At 44.7% G+C, this 27,609-nt stretch overlaps 2 protein-coding genes across 5 annotated transcripts in view; one reads left to right on the forward strand and one right to left on the reverse strand.

The window, feature by feature from the left end:
* PLAC8L1 (PLAC8 like 1) overlaps positions 1 to 22,827 on the forward strand; it is a 37,959-nt gene extending 15,132 nt beyond the window's left edge. Inside the window, exons 3-4 of one of the 3 annotated variants that reach the window (XM_058677279.1) lie at positions 2,670 to 2,806; positions 22,515 to 22,827. In XM_058677279.1, coding sequence (XP_058533262.1) covers positions 2,670 to 2,806; positions 22,515 to 22,574 — 197 coding nt within the window. In that variant the 3' untranslated portion in view covers positions 22,575 to 22,827. Of the gene's footprint in view, positions 1 to 2,669; positions 2,807 to 4,276; positions 4,530 to 12,046; positions 12,252 to 22,514 lie in introns of those variants that run through there. The other 2 variants (XM_058677280.1, XM_004586670.3) reach the window with 2 other exon arrangements.
* A 3,152-nt stretch (positions 22,828 to 25,979) lies between these two features.
* SH3RF2 (SH3 domain containing ring finger 2) overlaps positions 25,980 to 27,609 on the reverse strand; it is a 108,847-nt gene continuing 107,217 nt past the window's right edge. For both annotated transcript variants that reach the window (XM_058677378.1, XM_004586519.4), the window contains exon 9: positions 25,980 to 26,448. In XM_058677378.1, coding sequence (XP_058533361.1) covers positions 26,185 to 26,448 — 264 coding nt within the window. In that variant the 3' untranslated portion in view covers positions 25,980 to 26,184. The remainder of the gene's footprint in view (positions 26,449 to 27,609) is intronic.

The following is a 27,609-nucleotide window of genomic DNA, read 5'->3' on the forward strand; positions in this document are numbered from 1 at the left end:
ATATACTTGCTGAAGAAAGTGGGCATTTCTCTTTAAGGTTAAAAAAATGCTTCTGAGGCCGTTGGAAAAGTACTTTACCGTTATGCAATTTTTGATTTTTTTATTTGCAGGGACCTGTTGCATTTCATAATTTACACATTAAGTACGAGCTGATCAATTTAAAAAAAATTTAAGATTTATTTTTATTAGAAAGTCAGATATACAGAGAAGAGAGAGACAAAGAGAAAGATCTTCCATCTGATGATTCACTCCCCAAGTGGCTGCATTGGCTGGAGCTGAGCCAACCCAAAGCCAGGAGCCAAAAGCCTCTTCTGGGTCTTCGTGTGGGTGCAGGGTCTCAAGGCTTTGGGCCATCCTTTACTGCTTTCCCAGACCACAGCAGGGAGCTGGATGGGAAAGCGGGGCTACCAGGACATGAACCAGTGCCCATATGAGATCCTGGCATGTGCAAGGCAAAGATTTTAGCCACTAGGCTACTGAGTGGGGCCCAAGCTGATTGATTTTTATGTGTCATTGATTTTTGATTTTTTTCTATTTCGTGGTCACATACATTGTGACTAGTCGGTAGCTGCTGTACATTTCCTGGATGTTTTGTTGTTCTCTGAGGTGTTCTAGTTGTCAATGCCAGGTGGGGTCTGCTGATTTCCCTGGGATTTTTTTTTTTTTTAATGCAGGATGAAATAGCTCAGACTTACGAGAGACTAAATTAAGAGCTTGCTGTGGGCCAGATGATGCTCACGGTGGATGATTCACTGGTTAGCTCAGGATTCCTGAATGGAGGAAAGAGGTCTTGCCCCTCAGCTCCCTGCCCTGTCCCCAGCTCTCTTAGACTTTGTGCACATCTGCTACTTCAACCACTAAACAAACTTGAAGCTGCCTAGAATGCCGGAGCATTCTTTGATGGTTTTAAGATAAAATAGCACCCCTGGCTTTTTGTATCTATTGCACTAAATTTTCGAGTAGGAATTTGCAGTACTTACTGTTGGGAAAGGGACTGTAAGCAGGGACAGAATATTAACAGAAACTTCTAGGTGCTGATGTGATGGTACATATGACTTTGAATTTGGTGCACTTAAGGGCTACGGTGACTATTAGGTAACTATTCTGAGGCTTGTTAGAATGACCACAGTGAAAGACTGGCAATACAAGTGTTGGTGAGGGTGTGAACAGTTAGAGCATCTCGTACATTGCTGGAGGGAGTGTCAGCAGAGATACTTGGAGAACTGTTTGTTATTTCATGTAAGGTTAGATATATATGATCTAGCAGTTCCACTTCTAGGAATCCACTCTAGCAAAATGAAAACACATGTATGTAAATACTTACAGGTGAGTATTCCTAGCAGACTTATTTATATTAGCAAAAAGATGAGATAATTGAATGACTGTCAGTGGGAGAATGGATAGGAAGATGTGTAGAGTGTTAATAGAAGGAACTACCACTCAACATTTTAAAAATCTGCATAGTCATGCAATAACATAGTTGAATCTGAAAAAAATGACAAGAAGTCAGAAATAAAAGTAAACATAATTCAGTTTACATGGAGTCCAAGAAGAAACAGATTTCACTAATGAGAATATAGAAAATGGAATAGTGGTTGCCTCTGGAGTGGGAGGTGGTAGGGTTGGCTTGACTGCAAAGAGGCACAGGGCACTCGGTTGTGACGCTGCTCTACCTGTTTGCTGGGTAGAATGGAATGTAGAAACTCATCCAACTGACCACCTAAGCTGCATTTTCTATTGTGCAAATTATGCTTTAACAAAAGGTTGATTTTGTACATTTCTCAAAGGTTATGGTTAGCTTGGTATTTTTTTCTATTTCCTAGTCCCGAGTATTTGCGTTTGTGAGTTATTATCTTTTGCAATGGTGGTTGCCATTAACTCTTAACTGTCTATCAGGGATCCTTGGGCCATTAATGGTTTTCAGTGGAACCATGAACCCTGTGAAATTGAATTTGCCTTTTAGCATGTTAGTATGCATACATTTTCTTTTCCCTTATGAAGTGAATTCATAAATACCATCATACTCTCAAAAGTGTATGTGACCCCAAATTTGTTTTGACTAGAGCTTCTGTGCCAGAAGAATCAGACAAATGTGTCAGACACAATATCAGGAGATAAGGATGAATGCATTAATAAATGACATATTGCTTCCAGTTCATGTTCCAGGAACAACGCTCCCAACAGTTTGCAGATTAAAACTGTCAGATGTCAATGGTTTCATGAAAGTAACAAAAATTAGAGTAACATCTGGTCTGAGAAATAAATTGTACCATAAAAGTACATTTATCATTAAATAGTTTTTATCATGTCTAAAGAAAATATCCTATATAATACCATGTCTATCTTAAATATGGAAATTAGATAGATTAATAGAAGTGATAGTACTGATTCAACTGTTAAAGAATCACTTTTGTGTTGATGAAAAAAGCTAGTTACCACAGTCAATGCTAACAGAACTGTATCAGGCTAAACTTTGTTAATGTTCACAAAAGATGGCCATTTTTATATGACTCAGTTCTGGCACTTTTCATATACTGAGTCAGTCCGTAATCGCAGGAAGACAGCATAGCATTAAATTGGTGGCACTGGGTTGCAGATATTCTTAGAGAGGTGAAATTGCTCTAAGAACCTCTGAGAACTTGGGCTTTCTCTTGTGTGTTTGTTGACAGGTCTCTATGGTCTGTTCTGTCCGATGTGTCTGGAATGTGACATTGCCAGGCGTTATGGAGAGTGTCTTTGTTGGCCCTTGTTACCTGGGTCCAGCTTTGCATTGAGAATTGGCACCAGAGAGAGATATAAAATACGGGTAAGTGTATGGGAGGTCTGTGTGAACCTGGACCTATGTAAGAAGCTACATGTCTTCCAACTTAGTGATTCTCAAGGGTGGGGGGCAGGGAAGAGGGATGGGTAAGGGTGTTGAAGAAAAAAAAAGCCACTTACTGCAAAACTTTGGGAGAAGAAAGAAATTTCTCATTTCATTCTTTACCAGGAAATAGGTTAAGTCCTTTAGTCCTTTTTGATCAATATTTGTCTTTTCCTTTTTAAAAAAGGTTTATTTTTATTGGAAAGGCAGATTTATAGAGAGAGGGAAAGACAGAGACAAAGATCTTTCATCCGCTGGTCACTCCCCAAGTGGCTGCCATGGACAGAGCTGAGCTGATCTGAAGCCAGGAGTCTGGAGTTTCTTCCGGGTCTCCCGCATGAGTGCAGGACTCCAAGGCTTTGAGCCATCCTCTACTGCTTTCCCAGGCCACAGCAGGGAGCTAGATGGGAAGTTGGGCAGCTGGGATGTGAACTGACACCCATATGGGATCCCGGTGCATGCAAGGTGAGTATTTAGGAGTATTTAGCCAGAGTCATTGCACTGGGTCCTTGATGCATATTTTTAAGGGAAAATGATAATGTGGATTCTTGGTCAGTGTGCTCCATGAGCTGTGCTTTGATGAAGGTGATTAGAGGATGTAGCCAGAATTAGTTTCAGCTCAAAACCACATTCCTTTAGTGCTACGGAATGGAAACCACACACTTTTTGTTGTTTAATCAGAAGATAACAGGTAGAATCATACAGGATTTGGAGGATATACTTAGGAGTCAGACTTAAAGAGCACATGCAGAATTCGGCTTTGGGGTTTCCTGGGAGTCTCTCGGAGAGCCCGATAATGAACTTCCAGCACAGCGAGACTGAAATGTGTGGGAGGTTGGGGAAGAGTAGGTCATACATGGTAAGATGTGAACAGCTTTAGAGAAGACATCTCTGGATGTGTTCTACAGATGATCCCTTTGATATGTTTTTAAGTGAAGGGAAAAGAGGCAAGGCATAGAAGTATACAACTGTTTCATAAAATATTATATATATGTATGCCTAGGATGACATGCAACTGCTCTGGAAGTGCATACAGGAAACTGGTAACAGTGGTTGTATCCAGGCTGGTAAATGGGTGGATGGGAGAAGCTGCATCTGGGCACTTACTTTTGACTTGTAAATTATGTTCACCTGTTAACCACTCCAAAGAAATAATGGGGAAGCCAGTGGTTTCAAGGCATGGGGGCAGAATTAGAATTTCTAAGGGCAGGTGGGCTGTGAACTGTAGGTACAGATTAGCCGCTTAGCTGATTGGCACTTGCGCCACCTAGTGTCTCAGTATTGGCTTAGGGTACTGGTGGATCTTGGAGGTGGAGGCGGGTTAGATAATCAGTAGGTGGCGCTGAATAGCTCTCCAGGCAATGGAAACAAGCTTGTGCAACTGTGAGCAAATGGAGACTGGTCTTGCCCTAGGGCACATTGTGCACGGATTGGCTGGTGGCGCACTGCTGTTGGCCTCTTTCCATCTGTCAGGTGGCACGGGAACTCAAGATGAGGACCTCCTACCTCTATGAAATCTCTGTGGTCCCTGCACCTAAGGATGCCTTGGTGTGACAGAGACAACTCCTCATTCTTCATACCTTCCTTTCAAACCCTTCTTCAAAGTGTTCCCCCTCCCCCCTGATTTTCACTAAATAGTATGAAAATAAATGATTACTTCCCCTGCAGTCTCTACCGTTGTCGTTTCTTTACACAGTCCTCTGCTGACAGCTTGCTACTGTCTGGATTTGCTATTCCGGTTCAGCCTGTAAAGCAGATTTCAGAGGTGAATGCTGGGGCCTCCACCCCTGTGCTGGCCTGGGGCTTTGGAAGGTTGCATAGCTGTTCTTTCTCCCCTAGCTGAAGGAGAACTGTGAGGCTGAAAGAACTGCTTTGTGGCCTTCTTAGGTCAAGCCACTCTCCCCAGAGTGTTAGAGAAGGGGCAGAGGATGGTCATTTTTGGTTAACACTTGTACTGGGCACCAGATGTCGCTGAAATACATAGGCTTGTGTCCCTCTTTGTCCTGACACCTGCACTCCTGACTGTGTCAAAGGCAGTCTCGGGTTGGGTCTAACCTCAAACAGCTGTCTGGTTTTTCCGGGTTTCTTGAAGCACCAGGTTGAAAGCAGACCACTGTTAGAAATTGACGGGTGCCCTTTCCACCCCCACCACCCCATACACCACCTCCCTCCACTTGTGGTACGTTAGATATGTGAGGGTGATCTTACCTGGAAGTAGGGTCTTTGAAGATATGGTTATTCTCAGGGTTGACCTTATTTCAATACGTCTGGCATCCTTATAAGCAGACTCAGACAAGTACACAGGGAAGGCAATCATGTGAAGATGGAGACAGACTAGAGCAACACTCAGAAAACACCCAGGGCTACCAGAGGCTGGAAGAGGGATGGGTTTCCTCCCCCAGAGGCTTTGGAGGGAGCACAAGCCTGCCAGCTTCTTGATTTTGGCTTCCGGCCTTGAGGACTGTGACAGAACACGGTTCAGTTGCTTGAAGGCTCCACCCACCCATGTTGTGGTGCTTCATGACAGCGTCTGGGCAAGCTACCACAGCGGCCAGCAACTGTGTCAATTGAGTGCTCTGCTCGTTAGAACAGAACGGTGCAAAATCTAACCAAAAATGTAGAAGACTTATTTGAAGAAAACTACAAACTGCTTAAAAAAGAAATTGAACAAGACCTCAAAAGATGGAGTAACATCCCATGCTCCTGGATAGGTAAAATCAATATCATTAAAATGTCTATACTGCCAAAAGCAATATATACATTCAACGCAATCCCAATCAAATTGCCCAAAACATTCTTCATGGAACTGGAAACAATGATCCAAAGGTTCATCTGGAAGCACAAAAAACCACGGATAGCTAGAACTATCCTGAAGAACAGGAAGTTAGCAGGGGGAATCACAGTTCCGGACCTCTGGACATACTATAGGGCAGTGGTTATCAAAACAGCGTGGTACTGGCACAAAGATAGAGAGGAAGACCAATGGAGCAGAATAGAAATGCCAGAAGGAAACCCACACAGATACAGCCAAATAATCTTTGACAAAAAGACAGACAACAATCCAAGCAAATGGGAAGGTCTGTTCAATAAATGCTGTTGGGACAACTGGTTGATAGCCTGCAGAAACAAAAAAATAGATCCACATCTCTCACCATACACTAAGATCAGATCTAAATGGATAACAGATCTAAACCTACATCCAGAAACCTTCAAACTTTTGGAAGAAAATGTTGGAAACACACTGGAACACTTAGGGGTAGGCCCTCACTTCCTAAAAAAGACTCCAGATGCAGTAGAAATCAAGACCAAAATAAACAATTGGGACCTCATCAAACTAAGAAGCTTCTGTACAGCTAGAGAAACAATCAACAAAGTAAAAAGGCAACCCACAGAATGGGAGAAGATCTTCGCACACGACATAGGTGATAGAGGGCTAATATCCAGAATATACAAAGAGCTACAAAACAACCAAAATGTCAAAACAAGCAACCCACTCAAGAAATGGGCACGGGAAATGGGCAGACACTTCACAAAGGAACAAACCCAAATGGCAAATAAACATATGAAAAAATGCTCAAGTTCCCTGGCAATAAGGGAAATCCAAATTAAAACATCAATGAGGTACCACCTAACGCCAGTAAGACTGGCCCACATGAATAAAAGCACCAACGACACTTGTTGGCGAGGTTGCGGGGAAAAGGGAACCCTACTCCACTGCTGGTGGGGCTGCAGGCTGGTACAGCCTCTATGGAAATCAGTATGGAGAATATTCAAACAACTCAAATTCAACATACCGTATGATCCAGCAATAGCACTCCTAGGAATATATCCAGAACACTTGTTCTATGAGAAACCAACATGCACTCCTATGTTCATAGCAGCACAATCAGTAATTGCAAAAACATGGAAACAACCAAAATGCCCATCAACAGAGGATTGGATAAGAAAGCTATGGTTCATCTACTCCATGGAATACTACTCAGCTATTAAAAAAAACAAAATGCAGTTCTTTGTGGCCAAATGGGCCAAACTGGAAACCATAATGCTAAGGGAAATGAGCCAATCCCAAAAGGTTAAATACCACATGTTTGCCTTAATTTAAGATGATATGATGTTATGTATAACATGTTATGTTTTGAATGTTATATGTTGTGTATAAACTAAAATTGAAGTATAGGTGAGGTGGTCACAGAAGGTGGCTGGGAACCCGCATTTACTTTTAACATATTGGTTACTCATTACTATGTCAATTAATTCCATAATGATGTAAATTTTTGCTGATGGTAGGTTGGAGCTTTCAATTGACTGGGATGATACTCTGCTGGCTCTGTCATCAGACCAGAGAGGGTATACCTAAGAAGCCGTTGAACTTGACGGGACAATAAGATGCTGGACTCTATGTTTGGTATACGCTTGCAATGGGGAAATCTCAACTGAACTTGAGCTGTGGTTATGCAACAAGGTGGAGGAATCCACCATGGTGGGAGGGTTTGGGGAGGGGTGGGGAGAACCCAAGTATCTATGTAATTCTGTCACATAATACAATGTAATTACTGAAGTTAAATAATAAATAAAAAAAAAAAAAAAAAAACAGAACGGTGCAGAAGAATCTTGTCTGGGGCCTCAGAACAGCCTCTGTTGATGAAGTGTGCTCCGATAGACGCATCTGCAAGCCTCTCTGTGAGCTAGCTTCTCATCTCTAAAGGGATCGGTGAGAGCACTGATAGCCCAGGGTAGTTATTAACAACATCGAACACAGCGCCTGGCAAGCAGGAGGGACTCAGTGACTATCAACTGGCACTGTTTTGTGGCTACTCCTTGCTAGTAGCAAATCATGCTAGCTTTCTCTGTAAAGTTTTCTTTTTTAAATCGAGTTTTAGATGAAAATGGGGTCAATTAAAGTATTAAGTGAATAATTACATAGGGGATAGGTGGGTACAGCCAATATCGTGATGCCATCATGACAGGCAGAGGTGTTATTAACCTACTATGCTAAGGCTCTGGCCCTTTGGACATATTTTAATAGTAAACTTAAAAATTGTTTATTTATTTTGAAAGTCAGAGTTAAATGAGAAACACAAAGCTTTGATCCGCTGGTTCAATCTCCAGATGGCTGCAAGTGCCTGTGCTGGATCAGGCTGAAGCCAGAAATCAGGAGCTTCCTCCAGGTCTCCCATGTGGATGGCAGGGGCACAATGAGTTGGGCCATTATTGCTACTTTTTTAGGCCATTAGCAAGGAGTTGGATTGAAAGTGGAGCAGCCAGGACTCTAACTGGTGTCCATATGGTATGCCTGCATCACAGATGGTGGCTTTATCAGCTATGCCACAATGCCAACCTCTGTGTGGGACATTTAACCTATGGTAAGGCACTCTCAATCGGCTACTGAAAGCAAACCAGGCCTGGTGACATCTCTTTTAAATGCAAACAATCCTATTTGGTTGTTTCATGCTAAGACACCTGTTGAGCCTCACAAACTCATAGCAAGGAATAACACACGTTTCTGGCAGGGAAGACTTGGTCATCTCTGCGTGTTCATGCAGTTGGCCTCACTTCCCTGCTCCGCATGAAGAACAGATAATGATGCATGCTCTAGGTGCTCACACAGTGCTCCTCTAGGCTGTTGTTGAGGGTGTGGACGGCCCTCTCTGGTGAGGAAAAAAAAAAAAACCCTCCCCTTTGCTGCTTCCAATCAGTTGAATGATGAAGAGTGAACTCAGCACTTAATTAGAGCCATGGACCCAAATAAACACGTCTCTGAGTTCTGAAAGTACTGAGTGTGCTGCAGAATCTCAGAACATAAAACAGAAACAGTCTGAAACAATTCTTGGAACATTGTTGGTAGGGAATGGTCCAGAAGGGAGGTGGCTTGGCATCATGATAGCTGCTTCCCCAGAAGAACGTATCAAGTGCAGGGAAACGCTGTCCAAAACTAGCTATTCGGCATCGCTTTAGCTAGGTTTTACAAAAAGCTCCAAGTGGTACCCAACAGAGAAGACATATTCTGTTTGCTTTTCTTTTTACTAGAAAATTCATTTTGATTTTATAGGATGCAAAATGAAGAAGGATGTGGATGAAACATACCAACATTCATGCAACTGTCATTTCAAAATGACCCAAAACTGCTCCTTATAAATTACAAGACCAGAGAACAAACAATGCCCTTTGCTACAACTCCTTACTTTATGGTGAGACTATGCCAGTACTCTGCCAGCCTGGGGAGTCTACTGTTTGGAACAAAGATATGAAAAGTTGGGAGGTCCTTAGTTGTCCACTTTTCTAGGCAATACCTTTTATGCATATACATGTTTGTGTATCTAAGCTTCACTGTGCAAACGTCTATTATGAATAACACATTATGTCTCTTTTATAAGCACTATTCATATTACACACTAACTCATAAAGGTTCTCTTGGTCTAATAAAAGCTCTGTACTTTAGAAAAATAAGAAGAGAGACAAGTGTTTATAGCTCTCCTGCTTATACCTCCATAGTGGCAGGAGTTTTCCTCCCTCTTCATTTTCTCCTTCCTCCTCCCAACTGAGTAGTAAGAAGCCACAGTCCCAGGAGGCGGAACTCGAACTTCATGTTTAGTGAAAAAATTCTCAGATGAATTTGGGGCTGAACTTGAAATCTTTTGATTTCATCCTTGCCTCTTTCCACATCGCCTCTCTGTCTTGGCTGGTTGAATGCATGATCATTTGGGATCTCTGTAGTAGAACTGAATATCCAGGGAAGAAGCCTGCGGAAAATGGGGAGCTTTCCTAATGCTGCTGGGGTTAGCTGGGAACAACTTAGCTGCTTTTGTGTTTTACAAAGTATTTGGTTTATTTTAGGCAAATGGGTTCAAAGGAAGAGCTCAATCCCCATGAAAACCTTCGTTGTAGGTCTGGGGAAGTTTCCAGAGACTTGAAAAAACAGCGTTAGTGACAATTAGGAGCAGTCATTTCCTGTTGCTGCAATTGTGAGAGAGGGGAACATGGGCAAGAAGGCTTCATGATGAGGCACCGCTGGCTGGAGTTGTGGCACAGTGAGTGAAGCGGCTGCCTACAGTACCAGCATCCCGTACGGCTGGCTGAGTCCTAGCTGCTGCACTTCGGATCCAGCTTGCTGCTAATGTGCCTGGGATAGAACATGGGCAGATAGCTCAATACTTGGACCTCTGCCACCCATGTGGGAGTTCAGGATGGAGTTCTAGGATCCTAACTATGGCCTGGTCAAGCCATGGTCATTGCATACATATGGGGATTGAAAAAGCAGATGAAATCTCTCTCTCTCTTTGTTACTTTGCCTCTCAAATAAACCATGATTTTTTTTTTTTTTTTAAAGGCTGCAAGTAAACAGCAATGACTTCTGGAACTAAAGGTTACTTTTAGCTTTTATGTGGCCAGTCTGACTGTACTTAACTCTTCCATACATCATGTATGGCATTTGAATTTCTGTCTGCTGTGGAATTCCATGGCATTATCCTGGAGAAGGAACTCACTGAATCTAACTTTAATGTGGGCTGTAAGATCTCATGGTAGTAACAAGTAGATTCCAGAATTAGAAGGCAGCATCTCTGTACTCATGCTGCTGAGGTTAAATTAGGAGATGAACTGAATGCATCCCACAGGAACCAGAACTAACATTTAGTCACAGTTGGTCAGAGAAAACAGATGACCGACAATTGGCAGCACCATCTTTGTCCCTGTGTGAGAGAGGTGGACTGTGGTTCTGTCCTACCTCCTTCCTTCTCTCTCACCCCTTGGTTTTGGGCTGCTTGCTGCTTTTTATCACCTTTTTCTGGGAGTAGGTAAACAGGAGAGGCATGTGATTAACACATCCAAGTTCTTTTCCATTGAAAGATGGGTACCAGCCAGTTTAAGTCCTCATGTGTTGGCTCCACTTAGAGGAAAGCACCCCTATAATCACAAATGCAGCATGGTTTGGTTAATGGTTGCTCGTGTTTATGAGCATGACTGGACGAAAGTCTGAAGATGCTTTGATGCAAAATTAGAATCCTGAACTAGAAGACAATCAGCATATTCCAGTGATGTCACCTGATATTCGGGGTGGTCTACGCTTCTAAGAATGAAATTCTTATTATTGTATCAAGGCAGAGGAGAAGATGAAAATAGATGGCTCCAAAGTTTTAGTGGAGCCATGAATGACCTAGCAATGAAAACAATGGCTACAACACTCGCATTCCATGTCAGAGAAGGAAGCTCCAGCTTCCTGTTCATGCAGCCCTTGGGAGGAGCAGTGATGGCTCCAATAATCAGGTACTTGCCACTCAGGTGGGACACCTGGATTCAGTGTTTGGCTACTGGTTTTGATCCCACCTGAATGGAGCACTGGAGAGTGAACTGGAGAGTGGATGGGAGCTCTCCTGTCTCTCTATTCATCTCTCTGCATCATATATATATAAATAAAATGTTACAAAGGGCTTAGAATATTTGAATTTCACTTATCTGTACAACGATTGTCTCAGGATAGCACAGATAATTTAAAAATTGTAGTTTCTTTAAAAAAAAATCTTCTAGTGTCCTGTTCTTTGTGATGAATTATTTATAAACATAAATGGATGCAGAGTTTTAACTGACTTTTGTATCTTGCTGCTTCAGATAGCCCCTTCGCCAGCATGGTGGTCTGTTGTGTGTCTCATAACATTGTGGATGTTTCTTGCCTAAATTTTTTTTTATGTGCCTCGTTTCCTTGATCGTGATGTTTCAGCAGAAGTAGAAATCCCCCTGATCAGAGATATCAGAGGGAAAGTCGGAGGGCATGGAAAAGAATGCGGATGTTCTTGTCAGAGGGATGCACGTGCTCAGTGGGGGCACTGGGGTGGGATGAAGGCTAGGGGACATTGTGAGGAAGCCATGGCCACTCTGATGGAACACCCGAGGGGAGAATGTTCTGTCATCCTGTGCATTATTCAAATTGAATCTGAGCTGGAGAGGCAGGCCAGACACAGACTGGAGGTCATTTGATGTCTCTTGTTTGTGTGTGTTAGATGCCAAGCTGTGCGACATGGGCAGAATCGAATCTGGTTCTGTCAAAAGCAGATGTGCATACCAGGTGGGGTGGGCGTCTAGTGCAACCTGCAACAGCCCCCAGCTCGCTTCTTCATCCTGGCACATTATACCGCTGGTGAAGATGGATTTTTCTTTTTCTTCTTTTTTTCATCTTGTCTTGGAGACCAGACTACAGATATTCCTGTTCTGCTTCTGATGTTCAAGGAATAACATGTGTTCCACAAACTCCATCGAGCGGCTTCCATTCCCAGTGGACTGCTCTCTTTCACAACCTGTTTGGTGCTGGCTTCTCCGAAGAAGGTTCCCAAGGCAGGCTCTGTAAAGGTGAGAAAGTTGCAAATTGATTACATGTGAATACAGCCTAGGAAGAACTTTTAAGTTCGTATAGAGTCTGCAGACTTTTGGACAGGAATGTGTTTTGTCATTTGCAGGAGAGCTGCTGTGTCTTTCTCATTACTGGTGATGCAGCTTTGGTCTGTTGATTGAGGTAGTTTCCTACCGGGTTTGTACACTGTGCAGTTTTAATTTTTCTCACTGTGATGAGTAAGTATCTGGTGAGGAGATATTCTGAGATACGTCAAGCTTTTACTTGCTAGTTTTAACACCCACTGATGACTTTTTGCCTGAACAAGTTATTGCTGTAATGGAGATCAAATATGATGTTTACATTCTGCCATTCCTTCCACACTGAGCAAATAGCACTGTTTTACAAGGAAGAGCTTTTCCTTCTCCATTTATTTGTTTACAGTAGTATGGGCTCAGAGACTCCTACTTGATTCTGTGGGCCAGCATCTATTACTGTCAAAAGCTAATGATCTGAAATGAATAAATATAAGACCAACCCAAATTGAGGGGTGTTTTATAAAGTCAATGGGATCAGAGTGGCAGTGCAGCAAGTTAAGCCTCCACCTTGTGATCCCGGTTATTCCAGATGGGCACTGATTCACGTTCTGATACAACTCCTCACTATTGCTCCTGGGACAGCAGGGGAAGCTGGTCTGAGAGACCAGGCCCTACCATGAGGAAGATCCAGTCGGAGTCTGGGTTTCTGGCTTTGGCCAGGTCCAGCCCAAGCCGATGCAGCCATCTGGGATATGATCCAGTAGAAGGAAGAAACCTCTTTCTCATTTCTCCTGACTCTGCGACTCTTCCTTGCAAATAAATATATATTTATATATGATCATATATTTATTTCCGAAGAATATATATTTATATATTTAATATATATTTATATATTTATGTATATATGATCACATATCATATATACACACATATGTAAAATCAGTGGAATATGTTCTTCAAAATACAAGACTTTGAAAGGAAATGGATCCTGAGGAACTATTCCAGATGAAGGAAAATTGAAGCGATTTCTTAATTACATGCAATAAAACTCAATAGAATTCTAGAAAGACTTTTTTTCTTTTTAAAGATTTATTTATTTGAAAGACAGAACAGAAAGAGACAAACAGAGGAACAGATCTTTTATTTACTGGTTCATCCCTCAAATGACTGCAGTGGCCAGGGATGGTCCAGACTAAAGGTAGGAGCCTGGAACTCTGACTGGGTCTCCCATATGGGTGGCAGGGACCCAAGTAATTGCATCATCTTCTGCTGTCTTCTTAGATGCATTAGCACTGAACTGGATGGGAAGCAGAGCAGCCAGGACTTGAGCTGGTACTTGCATGTGGGATGATGGCTTCATAAATGGGGATCAATCTCTTAAGCCACAACACTGTCCCACCTCCCACTCCGAGGCAAGACTTTGACCAGTGATTTTCTATAAAGGGAAGTAGTGAGACAATTGAAGATACAGTAGGGCAATTGAATAAAGGTCATAGATCAGTAAGTTGTACTGTATCATTGTTGGTTTGATTGTCTTGTCTTGTGGTGATGTTAGTTCTTATCTTTAGAAAATGCATCCTAAAAGGTTTAGGGATAACTTAGTACTTCGTCCTTACCCTAATCTCAAATGACTCAGAAAAACAACATGAACATAATACAGTGTTTCGGGAAACTTAATAGAAGGGTTTAATAGAAGGAATTCCTAGTACAATGTTAGCAAACTTGTATCTAATTCTGACATTATTTTAAAATTAAGACATGAAAATTCAGGGTTCCCAGAAGCCTTAAAATGTTTTGATTCCTATGCTTCACCTGCCACCCTGCGTCTCTGTGTTTGTCATCATTGTCCTCCCTTCTGTCTGTTTCCCCTACTTGTTTTAGCTCGAGAATACTCAGGAGGGAGGTGCAAGCAGACAGCCCCTGTGGCGCTGTGGTTTGAAGGGATGTCGGAGGCAGAACACCTGCCTGTGGGAAAGGCCAACCTGTTAGGACCCCAGCCACAGCCACTTCGCTTAGCACATCAGTCCTGGTGCCAGCAGCTGGGAGAAGGACCCCACCTTGAGACTGGAGGCAAGATTGTCTGAGATGACTGCCTCTGGGTCCCACGGGGGTACTGGTGGTGGTTTGCTGTTTTAGTTAACCTTTGCCATTTTATCCCATTTCCAGGCAGGAGTGCAAGGTGGGGAAGCAGTAGGGAAGTAACTGCCCAGGTAGGGCTGGCTGTCTGCAGCATGAACCTCACATTCAGGTTGCTCTGATCATGTACAAAGAGCCCTACTCAGAGATCAGGAGCAAGGAAGCAGGTGGTTTGACAGGCATTGAAACTCCCATGGGTGGAGGGAAGTGGCTGGTGTGGTACAGTACTGCATCACAGTTGTTATGACAGCTGTGTTGATGGCCAGGGTTTTAGGCCTAGGCAAGTAAACATTTTTGGTTTACTGAGCACTCTGAAGGTCTGTTTGAATGAGAAGCAGAAAACCCCGTTGTCCGTGGGATAGCTTTTGTGTCCCCTCTTAAATGAGGTGTCAAGAGGTAGTAGCCACAGACTGGAGCCAGATGGCCTGGGTCTGGCCTACAAACTCTGTAGACTTCTTACTGCCTGCAGCTTGCTTATTGATTCTCTCTGGGCCTCAATTTCCTTTCTGGTGACATGGGCACCGAGACAGTATTTACTTTGTGTAATTGTGATGAGGTTTTCCAATGAGTAAAACAATTAAAGCAAATAGAACAGTGTTTGACACTCAGCAGGGATTTTGAAAGGGTTGATTCAAAATTATTATCATAAATTAAGGGACCTCTTGAAGGCTATTTGTTATGCTCCTGCTTCTTTGATCATCACAAACAATGGAAATGCTACAGAGGGAAGCATCATTGAGACAGTGACTCACCGCCACAGGAATTACTGGGGATCCTGGCCTTTGAGAGATCTGTTTCCTAAGTAAAAAATTTGCATCCTGATCGATTAACTGAGGCCAGTCGTAGCTCAGTGTTTATATGGTTGATGTGAGATGGCCTCCATTATTATTTTCATTACATAGATGAGAAAACTGAGATTCACAGGGGTGAATTGAATTGTCCCTAGTCACCCAGCGAGTCACTTCAGTTACAGCTCATGTGTTCCAATTGTATAGCCTGGATTCCAAATTCCTGTACCTAGGGATAGGAGAGAGAAGGAGGGAGTGAGTGAGGGACAGAGTGAGACAGAAAGGGGCAGAGACAAAAAGAGAGAGAGACTAACTAGTGGTAATAAGCATTCTCTGAATGAGTAAGTGTGCATGGAAGTTCGATAAGTACATCCTAATGATAATAAAGGAGATGACATTTCTTGCGTTGCTTTCACAGTCCTAAGCAACCACTTTGTTTAAAAATGATGCATTGTTGTTCACTTGCTGCATAGTCATTGCGTTAGAGAGCTGTGAGGTGATTCCCTCAGATCCCCCCAGTCAGGGAGCCCTAGAGCCTGGGCCACGTCCCTTGTGTCGGAGATGGGATTAGGGCTGTCTCTGGTCACGCTGCTGGGGGTAACTGCAGATGTGTTTCCTCTGTACTCCTCCTGCCTCTTGTCAGTGCACGAGGGTTCACCTGTTCCCCATGTGTTCATGCCATAAATCCTTAATGTGTAACCAAACATTTTGATAAGGGGAGGAGTCTGTTCACTGCACCCGTCTCATGGGGGTCCCCCTGGGCGTGCTGAGCTTGTCCCCACTCTGCCCACCACAGTGTGTGTCCAATCCCCTTCTCAACCTGCAGCTCTCACTTCGGATGTTACTTCTCTGGAGAAACCTTCCCCTGCTCACACCCTCAGCCATTCTTCACCCTATCCTATCCCTCCGCCTCCTTCATAAACACGTCATGTGGAAATTCTCCTGGGTGTCCCTTTTCCAAGGACAGAGCTCCTCTGTCTGTATCCCAGTTGCATGGAGCAATACCTGGCATCCGGCAGCTCTCCATCAACATTTGCTGAATAAAAATGGAATGAATAAATGAAGGAGATGACATTGACCTTCCCCCAGGAAGACAACAGTCTGTGGCTTTAAATGGAGATGGAGATGGAATTGAGAGGAACCCTGGTCTATCCCATAGGCCACCTAGAGAGTCCAGCAGAGGTTTAGCTAATCAGCATGTGTGTTTTCTGAATTACAAGGCATGCCAGGGACATTTAATTTCTGTTAACTGGCACTAAGGAGGAGGGATTGTTATCAAAATCACTGGCCAGCTGGAAGCAGGTCTGTGTCAGACCTATTAGCAAGCCAGAATGGACATTTCAAAACTGTGTCCACCCTTTGAAACAGCAAGTCCCCGACTGGAATCACCTATGTGCTTGCTAGCTGCATTCTGTGGTCCCATCTGAGCCTTTCAGTTTCGGCAGGTGAGGTGGCAAGGTGGTCCCTTTGGAAAAAGACAGATGAAGGTTATGGCATAAAATGCATCTTGAAATGTCATCTGATCAATTCAACTGTGGTTCTGTTTACCAGCTTGTCTGAGTGGTAAAGAGAGCAAAGGAGAGGATGTGTAGTGCTTCAAAGCCAGCCCCACTGTTTCTGAACTGTGACCTGGAGAAGTGATTTATCCTATGAGCTTTACCTGTTTTACACAGCGGACAAGAATAGTTAACACTCAGGGTTGCATGAGTGTTAAATGAGAAAATTCACGTGCATGACTACAGTAGCTAACACAACAGTGTTTTCTATGTGTTGTTCACTATACTGATGACTTTATGCACAAATTTAATCCTCACCAAGCCGTGCAAGAAAAGCACAATTATACCTGCTCTTTGTAAGTGAGGGAACTAGAATGTGTAGGGGTTCAATGACCTGCCAGTGAGGAAATGGCAGAACCTGGATTTGCATTCAAATCACTGCTCTTAATCGTCCTGCAGCAGACTGGCTAAGGAGCTGGCATTCACTCGGTACTGGCATGTGGCACGTGTCTGCGGAGACTCAGTGCCTGTCTGAAGCGTTTCCCATGCTCACATGCTCTCAAACCCCCATCATGCCTGCAAGCTCCTCCAGGAGCTACCACTTCTGGAGTTCCTCCTGCACATCCACATCCCATTTGTCTCTGTTGATTTTCCCCAAAGCCTTAGACATGTCTAACACTGCTTCCATCTTGCATGCGAGTGAAGAAAGGCTTAGAGAGGTCAGGGAGCACGGAGTGGCGGGCCAGGTTTTGAAGTCAGGGACATGTGACCACAGAGCCTAGGCCCTTTGCTTTCCACGCCATGGCATTCCTCAGGGCTACCCAGCCGACTGAGCCTTTTGCCTTGAGGAAATGGTTGCTACCTGAAATGCTCCTCCCCTTTATTGATTGTTCTCCTCTCCTGTTGGTGCTGCAGAATCTAGCTTTTTCTGGTGCTTCGTTTCTGAATTGTGCTTGCATGTGCAACTATTGTTAACAGCTGCTGTTGATGGAATAGTTCTATGCACCCAAGCTGGACTGGCATGATCTCACTTCATATTTCTTTTTGAGACCCTGGCAGGTAGATGTTCTAATCCCCATTTTACAGATGGGAAAACTGATGTCTGGGGAGGGGGCATGTCTTTTCCGATTTTCTTTAGTTATTTGCCAAAAGAAACATAGCTAGTAAGTAATGAAGCTTGGGAAGAAAATGCCAGGCGGTCTGGTCCACACACCCGCAAGCCTATAATCTCCTGTTGCTTCTGTAGATCTCGTGGTGTCCTCATGCGTTAGAAAAGTGGAGGGAAAGCAACTCCAGGTCCCTGCTGTGTGATGCTGTAAACGGTCGTCCCCTGTGGGAGGCTCCAGTGGAAAGGCTGAAGCAAACTCACCAACATCTAAAACGTCAAAACAATTATAAATAGAAGGTGCAGGACAGAATAGTTAAAGCGTGGCTCTGATATCTAGAAGTAGCCTTCCCCTCAAAACAGTGTTCATCACCCTTCCTGACGGGTACTTCTGGTCCTTGGCGTGGAAGTTGACGTTCTCCTTCTCAGGCTGGGACTGACCCTGTCCTTTATGCCAGGAAGTCTGCCAGTCCCCTTGCCAGACACCGGAAGCATCTCCCAAAGGAATGGGGAGAAGGTGGGGAGAGCAGAATCGTGGTACCGTTCTTAAGCCAATATTTATTTGAATTTCTCTGATCCTCCAGGCCTGTATTATTTCATTTTGTTAAAATTCCTTGGGGCTGGCTAATATTATGGTCCAACATGTTCAACTACTGCTTATGACACCGGCATCTCATATTAGAGAGCTGGTTTGAGTCTTGGCTGCTCCATGTCTCATCTAGCTCTGCACTAATGAGCCTGAAAAGGCAACAGAAGGGCCCAAGGACTTGGGTCTTAGTCACGCACATGAGAGACCAGGATGGAGCTCCTGACTTCAGCCACTTGGGGAGTGAACCACTGGGTGGACAATCTCTTTGTCTCTCCCTCTCACTGTTACTCTTTATAAATATATATATTTTTAATAAATTTAAATTTATTTTGTTATTTGAGTGGTACAAACAGAAAAGCAGATGAATGTAGAAAGGACTGCCATTCACTGTTTTATGTCCACAATACTTCCAAGCAGCCGGGGCTGAGACAGGCCAAAGACAGGGGTCACTCCCACATGGCTGGTAAGAACCAAGCACTTGAGCCATCACTGTTGCCACACAGGCTCTCCATTGCCAGGAAACTGGAATTGGAAATGGAGCCAAATGTTGAACCCAGGTAATCTGGTATTCAAGAGCCCAAGTGTCATTTTAATCACCCAACCCACTTCAGTCTTGTTGTCACTGTTTCCTTATGTTTTGACACAAGTTTTTTCCCTATTTTTTGTAGTGCTCTCCTAAATGGAAAGAGCTTTCACAATCCTCCTTGATGGTGAGCACGATCATTATTTTCATGGGCAGGATATTAGCATGGATCCATCTCCAGGACACCTGTGACTTGTAGCAATCACGTCCTGACATTGCAACGGTTCTCATCAAGTTGGTGCGTTACGCTAGCATAGGCTCCAAGAGCATTAGCACAAAAAGCACACAGTGCACAAAAGGGCCGCTGCCTTTCATCCCAGGTCTTGGCTGGCATCCTTTTAGTCCTTCCCATGCTCAAGTTCTTGTCCATCCAGCACTGACCCTATTTGCATAATTAGCCTGCATCTGTGGGGTTGTCTTTGACCTTTGGGTAAACACCGGTACAGAACACAGGAAGGCGTCAGCTCCCTGAGCCCTCTTGTACCTCCAGAGGAGATGACAGTGGGGGTCATTTTGGAAATCACATCTTCCTTCTTATGGGACACTATCATTTATAGCGAGGACAAGCAAAAGCCAGAAATAATCTCATGAAGACAGAGCGATCCAGGGAATGCAAAATGCTCATGGGTTTTGACATCAGTGATCCACATTGTGGCTTCAGCTCTTTTTCGAATCGCTTGGTTGTGTGTGGCAGCCCTTGCAGTGGGGTATACTTGTCCTCTGCGTATCTCTACATAGAACCCTCCTAGTTACTGCTTACACTGTAAGAGCTCACCTTGCTATTCTTTTTTTTTTTTTTTTTTTTTGTGGGAGCACCTGACTGTCTGAGTTAAACCTCTCATCCCCATCCCCACCCCACCTCCATCCTGGCTCTCCCAGCAGCACGCACCTCTCTAAACTCAATTCTTTTAGAAGCATTTTTATAATTGCCATTGAGGGAGCAGGAGGCAGGAGTTAAGCTTAAGCTTTGGTCTTGGACTCTTGGCTTTTAGTCTTAGCTTCCTTGGACAGACCTCCAGATCTCTGAGCCTTGATTCTAGCCTCTGGAGTGGGATAACAGCAGCACTGCTCTCGCAGCAATGGGAAGAGATGAATAACGTAATGCATGTGGCATGTAAAGTGCTTGACACACAGCAGACGATAAGCTGTGGCAACTACTGCTGGATGCAGAGTCAGAGGTGCCATCAATGTTTGGTTTCCATTCCATTTCAAACTAGCTTTGTGACGAGGGGTGAGGAATTAGAACATCCAGGGTCCTGGTCTTCTGTAGCCTGGGGACAGAAATAGCTTTCCCCTGCATGGCTCACAAGCTTCCTACGAACATTTACCAATGGCAATAGCAGCAGTGATCTCTCTTTACATTTCTGAGTTTCAGGAGCTGCTTTTGGTTTCTATAGTGAGCTACCCAGGGATGCCAGGCAAGGCCTAGAGGAGAGCTGCCAAAAGAGTCCTGTTCTTAGATAATTTGGACATAGTCACAGCTCTTCTTTTCCCATTCGGGAGCAACAAGGTCTCCCCAAACAGCAATGTTTGGAAGGATTCCTGTAAAACTACCTTCAAACCTCTCCAAACCTGCCTGCCAGGTGCCTCTGGAATCTCTTTCCAACAGTAAGAACATGCCTTAGAATCCCAATGACAGAAGCCTGATGAGAGCTAAAACACCAAGCTAGTGCTATGGCCTGAGGTAGCACTGGGTGTTTAGGTAGTGTTTACCCAGCGCCTCTGTGAGCTGCACTGAAGATTCCGCAGGGTCCAAGTGTGGGAAAATTACAAGGGGAAGGATCAGCATGGAATTTGGGATAATGATCGTCAGGAGAATTTGGGAGAAAAGGAAGAAAGGAGTTGGATTGAAAGAGGCACAAAATGGGTGTCAGTTTTTAAAACTTTTCTTTTTAACGTTTGTTTTGTTTATTTGCAAGTCAGAGCTACAGAGAGGGGAGGCAGAGCTCTTCCATTCACTGGTTCACTCCTCAAATGGCCGCAATGGTCAGAGCTGGGCCAGGAGCCTTGGAGTTTAACCTGTATCTTCCATGTGGGTGGTGAGGGCCCAAACACTTGGGCCACATTCTTCTGCCTTCTCAGGCACGTTAGCAGGGAGCTAGTGGAGCTAGTGGACCAGGAGTGGAGCAGCCAGAACCTGAACCAGCACCTATATGGGATACTGGAGTTGCAGGCAGAGGCTCACTGTCCTCTTTGCTTCAGTATTGATGCTTATTACTCTTTTGAAAACTGGTAGGACAAGTGTTGTGGTACAACAGTGGGAAGCTTATATTCCATGTCTGAATGCTGTTTTGAGTCTTGGCTTTTGATCCAATTTGCTTTTAATGCTTCCTGGGAAAATGGTAGATTTTGTCTCAATTGCTTGGGCCCCTAGGACCAGTGTTGGAAACCAGGATGGGATCGGGGATTCTGATTTCAGCCTGGCCCAGCTCTGACTGTTGTGGGTGTTTGGGGATTCTCTATTTATTGCTCTACCTTTCAAGTAGATAAATAAAATTTAAAAAGCTGGATTGTATGTGGTTATTGATGATTCCTTATAACTATACATTTATATCTGTTCATATGAAACATTTGGTAGTAAAAAGGAGAAAATAGCACAAAGGAGTCCCAAATCCAGAAAACAATCAGTAAAAAACAAATGGGGCAGACTGTGTGATACAGTGGGTAAAACTGCTTCCTGTGATGTTGGAATCCCGTAAGAGTGCGAGTTCAAGTCCCAGCCTCTCCATTTCTGATCCAGCTCCCTGCTAATGTGCTGGAAAAGCAGTAGAGGATGGCCAAACTGCTTGGGTCCCTGTATCCACATGGTAGACCTGGAAGAAGCTCCTGGCTCCTGGCTTCAGATCATCCCAGCTCTGGTCTTTGTGGCCATTTGGGGAGTGAACCAGCTGATAGAAGATCTCTTTCTCTTTGTGTCTTCCCCTCTATCTGTATGTGACTGCCTTTCAAAAGAATAAATACATCTTAAAAAGAGAAACATTCCTCAAGGAGGGTTGTATCTATTTTTATCTATTCTGTAAACCACTGCACCCTATCTCTCACAGAGACTGATCCACCGTGGGTGATGGGTAAGTACTAAACAATGAATGAATGAATGAAGGGTATGACCGGTCATGCTTCCCCATGCCCCAACCTTGCGCCTACTGCTTTTGAACTTGAAAGCATCTTTTGGATCTCATCTCTGCTGCTTTCTGTTTGTTAAAGTGTAGATATGTGGGCAGAGGGCCTCCTGGGAACATTTTGTCTTTGCTCTGGTTGAGAACATAATACGTAGCCAAGGTGATTGTCAAAGGCTGGACAGTGGCCAGCATGGGGTTGAGAAAAGACCCAGACTCGCCAGCCATGCTCTTAGCCTCAGAGTGGCCTCTCCAGGGCTATTCTGTACTGAAGGGCAACAGTTAAGACGTTTAGCAACCAGAGACACTTGCCAATCAAAGTAAAGTGGGCTCGATTACGAGAGGTTTCAGCTGTGCCCTAGGTCATGCCTTTTAGTTGCTGAATGATAGAGTGATGGGAGAACCTGGGAGAAGGGTCAAGGTGTGGGAGGAGGAGACACCTCAAGAGCTCAGAGTATCTGCTATTGACTCCTCTGAACAGATCTGTTTCAGTATGCTACCAACCTACAGTGGCCACATTCCTGCCGAGTGTCAGAGCTGAATGTCAGCTCTGGGCTACACTATGGGACAGGTGGCTGAGATCCTCACACTTCACATGCTTCGGAAACACTTTGGGAGCTTGATGGCTGAACTAGGACTCGGGCCAGGTTCATTGCACTGGCGAGGACTGAGCATCTAGTATCTGTTGACCTCTAAGGATTAAGGTTGGACTGTGGACAGGTTGATGATGACTCAAGGAGAGATGGGAGGCCTGCACAAAGCCGCGAGGGGAAAATGCTGAATTCAGCCACAGCCATGTGAGTGAAGTCAGTGGCGCCATGGCAAAGTGAAGGTGCACGTCTTCTTCATTGAAGCCACCTAGATCCTGCTCCAGCTCCCCAGGGTTGCTGCGGATAGATCTGCAGAGACGTGAGAAGCCTGCGAACAGGTACTGAGTCCCTGCGCCCCTGTGTCTCACCAGTCCCAGGTGGGGCACTGCTTTACTTTCTTCCTGTTGCAAAGCCTACCTATGGGAGGCATGAAGGGTGGACAAGATGAGGCTGGTCCCACAGATGGGAAGGAAAGAGGTCCTCAGAGAGAATCCCAGAGCCGCTTGATGGGACCCTTGCTCCATGGGGGTTCTTCGAGCCCATCTGCAGCCTTGGCCCCTTGGTTGTTCCTCTGCTTCTTCTAGTCCAGTACCACCCTCAGAGTCTTCCCAACAAGCAGGTGCCAGGGTGGGACCAGGGACACAGTGCAACCTTTCAGAAGGACTACCTGAGTTTTGGCTGAGGTGTGCAGCCCCAGCAGGGTGGATTTCTAGGCCCTAAGGGACAGCCATTCTACTAGGGATATCTGAGCGACTTCGCTAGTTGATTGCCACATGTAAAGACCAGTTGTTAAAACTTTCTACCTTATTGAAGTACTCATCTCCCACGAGTCATTTATAAATTAGAATATATTGACTCTGAGAATAAGCTGTATGGGTCTTATTTTTACCACCACGGTCCTGGGAAATTGCAGTGGCCTGTTTTCTTGAAAGCATCCAAGCCTAGCAAGTGTTAAATGCTTACTTAATGCTGACATTTAGCAACTCTATACTATTATCTCAGCTAATCCTCACAGTAGCGAGTGAGGTTGGCACTGTTACCACTCCTATTTAAGGAAATAAGGTGAAAATGCCAGAGACTAATTTGTGTGGCATTAGAGCGCCAGAAAACAGTAAATGTGGATTTGAACTTGGTTTGCACACGCTAGATCTTGCTGGGTATTTCATATCTGAAACCAGACTGTACCAAGCATTTGCAACAAAACTGTGCTATGTTGCTTCTTGGCAGTCTGGAGGCAGTGTACTGAAGTCAAGAATGGTCTTTTGGTTCATGCAGCACAGTCCTACAGTGGGGTTTGAAGTCAGAGAGCTCGAGTCCACCTCCTGTCTTGGGCAGTATCTGGTGGTTAGCCTCCAAGCCTTGATTTTCTTGACTCTGGAATGGGGACAGTTACACTTGCTCTATAATGTTATGGTTGAAGTGATGGGAAAGGCTGTGTCCATTGTCCTCATTGCTGTGCCTAGCATGCTGGTAGAATAAGTGAGTTGAAGGTGCTAGTGAAGTCAGCTTTGACTTGGAGGCATCCTTTCCAACTCTGATGAAACTCTACATAAATTAGATGTGATGTAGAAAGAAATGAATCTGCTGCTACCCATGGGTGAAGAGGCTGGATGGGCATCAAAGGGTGGGGTGGCAAGTCTTGGATTTATTTACTTTGCTCAGATAGGTTCTCTCAGAGAGAGTGGAAGATGGGAAGCCTTTTCAGTGTCATCTGGAAGACTTGATTGCTGTCTCCATTACGCTCAGCTACCTGTTGTTAGCCAACAAAGTTTAAAAAGGAGCGGGAACCATTGCTACTGAGGTGTATTTGGTTTGCTCATCCTGTCCTTTCTCTGCCACACTGAGTGTAGACTGCTAAACTCACTGTGAGTGCTTTGTGGGTAAAAAGGCTAAGGTACTCAGATTTTGACAGTTCATTCAACACTTTCCCATAATTGTGACTTTATTCCATTTTCCATATGGATTATCCATCCTACTGATATTCATGGGGCATGGAGTTGGCCTGGCCGGTTTGGAGGAATAGAAATAAACAAGTAATCTTTTAGAAATGCTAGAATAACACGCATCCATATTGGCTGTCCCACACCAAAAGTCCGACACATGTACACTATTCCCCAGCAAGATGATGCTTTTATTAAGGACTAGAAAAGTCTGTGAACAATTCAGTTTGCCAACTGTGTGGGTAGGTATGTAAAAAGATGTGTGTTCTGAATCCCAGCACCTTAACTGTTGAGGGGAAAGACCTAATTAAACTTTGCTTTATTTTGATGAGTCCGCATGTTCTCATTGATGGGCATGCGGTAAATGTTAAATCCCAACAAGTAAGTGTAATGAGGATTAATGGGTTGCCTTATAACATGGCCTTGGGTCCCCCGGATGCTTATGTGGCTCTGCCTGGCTGTTTCTTTTCTTCTTGTCCCCTTGGTGCAGTCGTTTCGTTTTGCCCTCATCTCCGTTACAGGCCCTGTTTTCTTTTCCCACCTGCCAGGAATGACAAGGTTGTCCCCTCCCGGCCTGCTACCTTTGCCTTCTTGACTGATGCTTTGTTTAATCTCCTATCTTCCCTCTGATGCTCAGGCCTTTCATAGTTTTTTCAGTTTCCCTTTTACTTTCCTTATTTTCTTCTATAATCTTCCTTATCAAGCCTCTTTTATGGCAGCTTCTTCCTTAGGAAGTACTTTCCCCTGCAGCTTTGGATACTGTTGCCCCATCAGTAAAACAACAGGTCTGTCCCCGGTGAGAAGAGGGCCAGAGAAAATAAAGAAGATGCTGGACAAACAGATCTTAAACTCAAACCCCAGCCCAGGTTGTTTCTAAGCATGCCCTGTGTGCTAGGGGAAGGGTGAATTCATTGTCTGTAATACCCTCCGTGGCCCCTTGCACCTGTAGGAGTCCTGCCTGTTTATTTTGTAGAATGATACATGGGAAAACAGATAGGGAAGCTTGCAGCATTGGTTGATACTTGGTGTGGCCAACCTCCTCTCTGACCTTCTTGTCTAGAGCAACTGGACAAGCTGCCTGTGACAAGTTGCCTGCTTTAGCTTTAGTTCTGAGAAAATTCCAGCTATGTACTGTATCCCCAGCCAGGAGATTCTCCCTTGGCAATCAGGATGGTGACTCTGGAGGAAAACAGGGTGATGGTCAGGCCCCAGAAGATGACAGAAGCTCTTCTGATAGGGCGATAAGGTCAAAGCAGCAATGACAACCCTCCTGCCATGGTCATGCTTCTGGCTCACGTCCCTGTAGGCTGCCTTAGCAGCTCTGCATAGAGGACAAGGGACAAGAGGCTGCAGAGCCAAGTGCCCTCTCTGTTTAGTCCGAGTGGACCTTCTTGTACCAAGTCCTTATATTTGGAGGATCAGCAGATCTGCCCTCCCACCAAGGGCAGGAATTCCTGCTGGTACCTTTCCTGTCACGGGGTGGAGGAGTGGTCTGGTAAAAGAAGCAGCATGAGGACCATTCCCAAGACCCCAAAGACTGGCAGGACACCCCCTGTGGAGGCAGACTGTATTTAAATGCAATTCACCTTTTTGGGGTCTAGGAAAAGGCCACCTGTAGATTTCATTTGCTGGGAAACATGGTCTGCGTGGGCACTAGGGTCACGGCCTTGCCAAATGGTGGCTTTCTCCGGAGGTCTGTTTGTTGGCCTGAGTGGCAGCCGCTTCGATGGGCGAATAGGACGGTCATTTCCGGGCCCGAGGAGGCTGCTTCAAGCTGGGTCCCCTTAAGGGTAGCTGGCTGTTCAGGCTTGCTGGAGGTGGGTTGGGAGGTGTAATGTTTGGTGGGAGGAGGGCTGTAGTTCTGAAATCTCACGGTTTTGACTTGCTGCAAGAGAAAGGACAATGAAGGAACGCAGGTGAGTTGGGTAGGCAGTGGGGTGGGGTGGGGGGAAGTGGGCGTGTTTCCCCCCATCTGGGACGTGCATGGCACCTTTTCTTTATATGTGTCCCCACTTGAAATGCCACATTGTATGTTTATTCAGCAAATATTTGTGTCTGGTATGAGTGTCTACTAAGCATCACATGCTGTGAGGCGCTGTGAATCCAAAGAATGAGCAAAGCTGCCCTGACAGTGACTACAAGTGATTGATAAGGGAGGATGAGGGGGACTGTCCAACTCCAGCTGAGGTGGGGAGGTCCAGGGGGCCCTCCCCGAGGCAGAGATACTTAAACTGAGAACTGAGGAATGATGAGCAATTATTCAGGAAACTGGGGAGGAACTTACCTATGGAGAGAGTAAGACCCTTTCTAGAAAATATAAACTCATCTTCTCTCTGCCAGCCATGAAGGCTTATCCCAAGGCCTGTGTGTTCATTGAGACCGCCTCCTGTGATTTCATTTAGAGAATTCTCTAATGGCCTTTTAAATCCTCAGAGCAGTTTGCAGACTGGAATGTAGCATACAGAATGCTAAAGGGTTTGATTTACTTGCCAGTGCCTAAAAATTGAAGGGTTAGCGTATGAAAATCAAGGATCTGGTCATGTAGGCCAGTGTCCCATCCTGGCAATGTTGGATGGACAGGAGCCAAGGAATAGATCCTTGCTGGGTGATCATCTTCTCTTCTTCCTCTTCCAGCCTGCTGCCTGGAGGTACAGTTCTGTGCTGCCTAAGTGTTTCAGTTAACCATGGACCAGCTACATGAGCATGGTCCCATAAGCCTGCGTGACTTAGGGAGAGCATCGCTGTCTTGCTCTGCATAAGTACATGCTCTGATGTCTGCACAAAGATGAAGTCACCTGATGACATATTTCTCAGAAAGTTGCCAATTGTTAAGCAATGCATGGCTTCCTGCCGTGGCCAATCCCTGTCTTAGGCCTGAATGAAGTGTTCTGTGATACTACTGAAGAATGACTATTTTCTCCATGAACACATCCTTGTGTCCCTCACTGAGGACCCACGTTTATGCATACATATTCACCCTGCCGATTTCTAGTTGAGGTCTGAGCATTCATTAAGTACTTTAAAAGCTCAGAGAAATGGCAGCTGG

Source organism: Ochotona princeps, chromosome 19 (assembly GCF_030435755.1).
Source record: "Ochotona princeps isolate mOchPri1 chromosome 19, mOchPri1.hap1, whole genome shotgun sequence".
Lineage (NCBI taxonomy): Eukaryota > Metazoa > Chordata > Mammalia > Lagomorpha > Ochotonidae > Ochotona > Ochotona princeps.